At 45.9% G+C, this 7470-nt stretch overlaps 1 protein-coding gene across 5 annotated transcripts in view; it reads right to left on the bottom strand.

The window, feature by feature from the left end:
* Window positions 1-3623: 3623 nt before the first annotated feature.
* Window positions 3624-7470, bottom strand: part of LOC139226609 (fas-binding factor 1 homolog) — a 200164-nt gene continuing 196317 nt past the window's right edge. For 4 of the 5 annotated variants that reach the window (XM_070857473.1, XM_070857472.1, XM_070857475.1 and 1 more), the window contains 2 exons: window positions 6072-6211; window positions 3624-3770 (listed from right to left, as the gene is read on the bottom strand). In XM_070857473.1, the coding sequence (XP_070713574.1) occupies window positions 3687-3770; window positions 6072-6211 (224 nt within the window). In that variant the 3' untranslated portion in view covers window positions 3624-3686. The remainder of the gene's footprint in view (window positions 3771-6071; window positions 6212-7470) is intronic. The other variant, XM_070857476.1, reaches the window with a different exon arrangement.

Below are 7470 nucleotides of genomic sequence, written 5' to 3'. Positions count from 1 at the left end.
TCCGATTAGGAGACCAAAACTGAACACAATATTCCAGGTGATGCCTCACCAAGACCCTGTACAACTGCAGTAAGACCTCCCTGCTCCTATACTCAAATCCCCTAGCTATGAAGGCCAACATACCATTTGCCTTCTTCACGGCCTGCTGTACCTGCATGCCAACTTTCAATGACTGATGATTCATGACACCCAGTTCTCGTTGCACATCCTCTTTCCTAATCTGCCGCCATTCAGATAATATTCTGCCTTCGTGTTTTTGGGAACAAGGAAAATTAAGGATAGTGTTAAATCCTAGGAAGAGGCATTAAAATTGGCCAGAAAAAGCAGCAAACCTGAGGACTGGGAGAAATTTAGAATTCAGCAAAGGAGGACAAAGTGTTTAATTAGGAGGGGGGAAATAGAGTATGAGGGGAAGCTTGCCAGAAACATAAAAACTGACTGTAAAAGCTTCTATAGATATGTGAAGAGAAAAAGATTAGTGAAGAGAAACGTAGGTCCCTTGCAGTCAGATTCAGGTGAATTTATAATGGGGAACAAAGAAATGGCAGACCAGTTGAACAAATACTTTGGTTCTGTCTTCACGAAGGAAGACACAAATAACCTTCCGGAAGTACTGGAGGACCGAGGGTCTAGTGAGAATGAGGAACTGAAGGATATCCTTATTAGGCAGGAAATTGTGTTGGGGAAATTGATGGGATTGAAGGCCGATAAATCCCCGGGGCCTGATAGTCTGCATCTCAGAGTACTTAAGGAAGTGGCCCTAGAAATAGTGGATGCATTGGTGGTCATTTTCCAACATTCTATAGACTCTGGATCAGTTCCTATGGATTGGAGGGTAGCTAATGTAACCCCATTTTTAAAAAAAGGAGGGAGAGAAAACAGGGAATTATAGACCGGTTAGCCTGACATCGGTAGTGGGGAAAATGTTGGAATCAATTATTAAAGATGAAATAGCAACGCATTTGGAAAGCAGTGACAGGATCGGTCCAAGTCAGCATGGATTTATGAAAGGGAAATCATACTTGACAAATCTTCTAGATTTTTTTGAGGATGTAACTAGTCAAGTGGACAAGGGAAAACCAGTGGATGTGGTGTATTTGGACTTTCAAAAAGCTTTTGACAAGGTCCCACACAAGAGATTAGTGTGAAAAATTAAAGCACATGGTATTGGGGGTAATGTATTGACGTGGATAGAGAACTGGTTGGCAGACAGGAAGCAAAGCGTAGGAATTAACGCGTCCTTTTCAGAATGGCAGGCAGTGACTAGTGGGGTACCGCAAGGTTCAGTGCTGGGACCCCAGCTATTTACAATATACATTAATGATTTAGACGAAGGAATTGAATGTAATATCTCCAAGTTTGCAGATGTCACTAAGCTGGGTGGCAGTGTGATCTGTGAGGAGGACACCAAGAGGCTGCAGGGTTACTTGGACAGGTTAGGTGAGTGGGCAAATGCATGGCAGATGCAGTATAATGTGGATAAATGTGAGGTTATCCACTTTGGTGGCAAAAACAGGAAGGCAGAATATTATCTGAATGATGACACATTAGGAAAAGGGGAGGTGCAACGAGACCTGGGTGTCATGGTACATCAGTCATTGAAAGTTGGCATGCAGATACAGCAGGCGGTGAAGGCAGCAAGTGGCATGTTGGCCTTCATAGTGAGAGGATTTGAGTATAGGAGCAGGGAGGTCTTACTGCAATTGTACAGGGCCTTGGTGAGGCCACATCTTGAATATTTTGTGTACGGTTTTGGTCTCCTAATCTGAGAAAGGACATTCTTGCTATTGAGGGAGTGCAGTGAAGGTTCAACAGAATGATTCCCGAGATGGCAGGACTGACATATGAAGAAAGACTGGATCGACTAGGCTTATATTCACTGTAATTTAGATGAATGAAAGGGGATCTCATAGAAACATATAAAATTCTGCCGGGATTGGACAGGTTAGATGCAGGAAGAATGTTTCCAATGTTGGGGAAGTCCAGAACCAGGGGTTACAGTCTAAGAATAAGGGGTAAGCCATTTAGGACCGAGCTGAGGAGAAATTTCTTCACTCAGAGTTGTGAACCCTGTGGAATTCTCTACCACAGAAAGTTGTTGAGGCCAGTTCGTTAGATATATTCAAAAGGGAGTTAGATGTGGCCCTTGCAGCTAAATGGATCAAGAGGTATGGAGAGAAAGCAGGAAAGGGTTACTGAGGGAATGATCAGCTATGATCATATTGAATGGTGGTGCAGGCTCGAAGGGCCGAATGGCCTACTCCTGCACCTATTTTCAATGTTTCTATGTTTCAATCATCACCAAAACAAATTACCTGTTTATTTATCTCATTTTCTGTGGAATCTTACTACCTAAATTACAACAGTGACTACACTTCAACAGTACTTTGTTGACTTTGAAGCACTTTGGGACAGCCGGAGATCATGAAAGGTGCTACAGAAATGTAAATTCTTTCTTTTATTTGGCTATCACCGCTGAGCCCTGTCCTGCCCTCACCTGATGTCGACAGTAATAAATGTTACATCTGAAACGTTAGCCAAAACTTGTTTTCAGATGCCAATTGACTGCTGTGTACTCCCAGCATTTTCCATTTTATTTCAAAAGTACACATAGATGTTTAACGTGCTGCATTGAGTTAATTACAGAGAACTTTCTGCAACTTATGCATGAACAGATCTTAAAGTTTACTGGAAAAGTATTAAACTGTAAAATAAAGACACATTAATCAGACAGGATCTTCCTGAATGAAAATTGTGCTCTAGGCACCCACGGGTGGTTTATTGTGTTGTGTCTGACGTTTGTTGCCCTTTAGGTTGGAGCGGGAAGGGCGGGAGAAAGAGAGAAACTTCCTGAATGTATGCGATCATGGATTAATCTGCAGTAAGGATAAAAACAAGGCCCGTTCTGAAACTATTGGAACTCTGTGGTGTTCATCCACATGGCCAAGGGTTGTAAAGCAACACTAATCTGTGCCTGACACACACACACACACACACATGTGCATACATGCCCACTCACTCAGTTGAGGAACAAGATCCAGCACTTTTGCAGTTCCAGGGAGGCAAACATATTTGAGCCGGACATCTCATGGCAAAAAAAGAAATGGACTTGGGGTGGGAACCAGATCTGGGTCTGAGCCAAGCAAGCCCCTCTTTAGGCGTGATTCAGAAAAGCATTTTTCAGGAAAACGAGACTGTCCTCAAAATCCATGCTTGTGTGCAGAGGCAGGGTTTTGGTCCTTAGCTGGTGGAAAGGTCCCACAACAGGTACGGCAATTTAAAACACTGCCAGGACAGGTGTACTAATTCCTCACATTTAATGGGAGTCCCACGCACGAGACGTGATCTCCATCTTGGGGACTGAGAGTTGCAGTATGCACCGCGCTGGTAATGGCTGGCTTGCTCTTGCTGGAGAGCGAGAGAAATCAATGAGACTCAGTGTATGGCAAAGAATGAGCTGCATCTGGGCCAGCAGATGTATTGGAAATGTTTCAGCACGGGAATGGTCAGGAACATGGTTCATTTACAAAATGATTTACTTATGTAGCCGGCTTTGTTTTCTACAAAAGTTACTATAAAGGTAAAAAAATAGTATGTATATTGCATTAAAAAAAAACTGTAGGTCACACTCAAAGGAATTTATGTAAAAATGTAAAAAATCCCCAACATCAGTGTCACTCGTGGCTTTATACGGTTTGGAAAGATGTGTTATACGGAGCTTTCTTCAGGGTCTCCAGGAAGAACTGCTCATCTTCAAGGAAGTCACGGTCCTGCAAAGGAGAAAAGGCAAGAGTCACTGAAGGGCTAACAGTGGGCTGACTACACACTGATCTGAACTGGATTACTTGGGAATGTGTTGACTACACAGAGATGTGCAGACTCATTTGGGAATACTTTGATTCTGGGTTGAGTTTGCTTTGGAATGTGCTGATCCCAGGCCATGTCCGAACTGGATGTCCTATGAGCTCACTTAGTGATACTGGACCACCGGCTGAGGCAGCAATGCAACCTTCTGTGGCTCAGTGGGCAGCACTCTCGCCTCTGGGTCAGAAAGTTGTGGGTTCAAGTCCCAGTCCAGGGACTTGAGCACATAAATCTAGCCTGACACTCCAGTGCAAGCTGAGGAGGTGCTACACTGTCGGAGGTGCCGTCTTTCGGATGAGACGTTAAACCCAGGCCCTGTCTGCTCTCTCAAATGGACGTAAAAGATCCCATGGAATTATTTCGAAAACGAGCAGAGGAGTTATCCGATTATCTTAACCGATAAGGGAATAGGGGGTTATGGGGAGCAGGCGGGAAAGTGGACCTGAGTCCATGATCGGATTAAATAGCGGAGCGGGCTCAAGTGGCCGTATGGCCTACTCCTGCTCCTAGTTCTTATGTTCTATCCCCGGTGTCCTGGGCAATATTTATCCCTCAATCAGCATAACAAAATAACAGATTATCTGGTGATTATCACATTGCTGTGTGTGGGAGCTTGCTGTACGCAAGTTGGCTGCCGTGTTTCCTACATTACAACAGTGACTACACTCCAAAAGTACTTCATTGGCTGTAAAGCGCTTTGAGACGTCCATTGGCCGTGAAAGGCGCTATATAAATACAAGTCTTTCTTTTTTCTTAAGCCAATTCAATTATTTCTTCCTCTCACCCATTCTCAGACAGGATGAAAAGGGCCAGTTTCCGGACTGCACTAATTGAACGAATCTGCGAAGGCAACAACACAATTGTCCTCAGCACTCTGGGTCAGGGAGGTGAAAATGGCCCACAGTTCCTGCTCCTGATTGCTATCCAGTGGCTTCAGCTGGAAGTGGACAGGGATGTATTTGTGTGTGATCTACATACTGCCCTTCAGCAGCATGATCCAGACATGGATTCATTTTCCACAGGTACATTATCACCACCCAGCTCGATCTCACCACCAATCCCGCAATCCCTCCCCTGCCTCCATCTTGTTAGAATGCTTGTTCAATATCCAGTCTTAGATGAGCCGCAATGTCCTCCAGTTAAACACTGGGAAGATCGAAGCCCTCACCACAAACTCTGTGCCCTAGCCAACAATTCAATCCTCCTCTCCAATTCTCCCTCAGGCCAAACCAGACTGCTCGCAGTCTCGGCATTATAGCTGACCCCAAACTAAGCTTCCGACCCCATATCCTCTCCAAAATTTAGAACGCCTCCATCCATCTCTGTAACATCGCCCATGTCCATCCCTGCCTTAGCCCATCTGCTGCTGAAATCCTCATCCATGCCTTTGTGACCTCCTGACTTGACTATTCCAATGCTCTCCTGGCCAGCCTTCTATCTTCTACCCTCTAGCTCATCCAAAATCTAATGCCCATATCCTATCCCGCATGTCCATCAACTCTATCATTGCAGACCTACATTGGCTCCCAGTGTCCCGAGTAACATCTCCCATTTCTCATCGTGTTTAAATCTCACGGGCTTGCCTTTCCCGATCTCTGTAAATTTCTCTTGCACTGCAAACCCTACCTACCAAATTCTGTTCCTCAAACTCTGGCCTCTTGTGCATTTGCCACACTCTTCACCCCTCCCCCCATGCGTGTTTACAGTTTGCTATTTATAATGGTGTGTACCAGACACCTTCAGCAAACCAGATGCAAATGATGTTTTGGAAGCTGTCCAGTAACCAGCAAGGTTATCACAGCTTTACTCAAGCCAACTACTCCACTGAACCTCAATATTGTTAATATGGGTAGATTTTCTCCTCCTCTAGGCCATCCCTGCAGCTCTAATTTTTGCCATTGCCAGTCACCATGGAAGGTCGGTAACCAGCCAGAAGGGTGTGCACGCTTGCCTGGGCTAACTTGCTGTATGATCTCGGATGCCTGGGCTAACTTGTCATATGATTTGGGTTGACTTCCCATACCTCGTCTCTACTCTTCACCTTCCACTGTCAGGATAGCTCAACCCAGGAGCTACGCAGCGACATTGCGTGAGCTAACCTCTAAGCATTCTACGGCATGCTACATAGTTGTTCTATGCTTGCTGTAGCACCAGGACGTCCCTCCAACCTTCAAAAGGCACAGGGTTAAGTACCCAAAGGGCCTCACCTTTTCAGCAGCATGTCTGAAGATAGCAAGTTTGGCCTCCAAGTCTGAAGGCCCAGAGCCCACAGCTGTCTCAACATTTCTCTCCGACATCGAGTTCCCAGGTAGTCCATGCCGAGCACTATGAAGCACTGGAGGAAGATCTGAAAGGCAAACGAACTGAGTTCAAATTGTACTCTTGCTGGTGTTGTGTATCTGTAAAGCTTGTACTCCCATGTTCCGCCACCAGGGAGCTCATCCCCTGAAGTCCCAAGGGATCCCAGCATCCCTTGGGAGCACTGTAGATAAGCCAGCCCCCAAGGCCTGTTCCTCACTCTGCAGTGTCTTATTAAAGACTGAGGTCACTGTTACTTTAACCTCCCTGTGTGCAGCCTCATTTGTGTTAGGAACACAATAACAGGCGATGAGAATACGAATCCAACGCAAAGATGCAGCAAACTGTCGGCATCCTGGAGAAGTTCTCGCAGGGTGAGGACTGGAAAGCCTATGTCGAACGGCTAGACCAGTACTTTGTAGCTAATGAGCGGGACGGAGAAGGAAGCGCTGCAAAAAGGAGAGCGGTCCTCCTCACGGTCTGCGGGGCACCGACCTACAGCCTCATGAAGAATGTTCGAGCTCCGGTGAAATCCACAGATAAGTCGTATGAGGAGCTGTGTACACTGGTTCGGGAGCATCTTAACCCGAGGGAGAGCGTGCTGATGGCGAGGTATCGGTTCTACATGTGCCAGCGATCTGAAGGTCAAGAAGTGGCGAGCTACGTCGCCGAGCTAAGGCGACTTGCAGGACAATGTGAGTTTGATGGCTACCTGGAGCAAATGCTCAGAGATTTTTTTGTACTGGGCATTGGCCCCGAAACCATCCTACGAAAATTTGTGACTGTAGAGACACCAACCCTCAGTAAGGCCATTGCGATATCACAGACGTTTATGTCCACCAGTGATAACACCAAACAAATCTCTCGGTACACAAGTGCTAGCAATGTTCATAAATTTCCCTTTTTGAGTCAGGCATTGGAAACTTTTCCAACTGTGTTTGTGAGCAGAAATGTACAGGGCAGAAACCACAAGTCTGCAACTGCCAGCAGGCCTCAGGTGACCCAGATGACTCAGAGACCCCAACAAAGGATGAATGCAAGGCAATTCATACCTTGTTGCGTTGTGGAGGCTTCCATTCAGCCTATTCATGCCGCTTCAAAGGGTATGTTTGCAAGAGATGTGGAACAATGGGACACCTCCAATGAGGTTGCAAATGAGCTGCAAGCTCTGCAAAACCTGCTAACCACCACGTGGCAGAGGAAGATCGGTCCATGGTGGATCAAAGCAATTTCGAGCCTCAGCGAGAGGAGGCAGATGTTGAAGCACACGGGGTGCACACATTTGATGAAATGTCCACCTATAATGCT

Source organism: Pristiophorus japonicus, chromosome 16 (assembly GCF_044704955.1).
Source record: "Pristiophorus japonicus isolate sPriJap1 chromosome 16, sPriJap1.hap1, whole genome shotgun sequence".
Taxonomy (NCBI): Eukaryota; Metazoa; Chordata; class Chondrichthyes; family Pristiophoridae; genus Pristiophorus; species Pristiophorus japonicus.
This window is presented reverse-complemented; position numbering and strand designations above follow the sequence as displayed.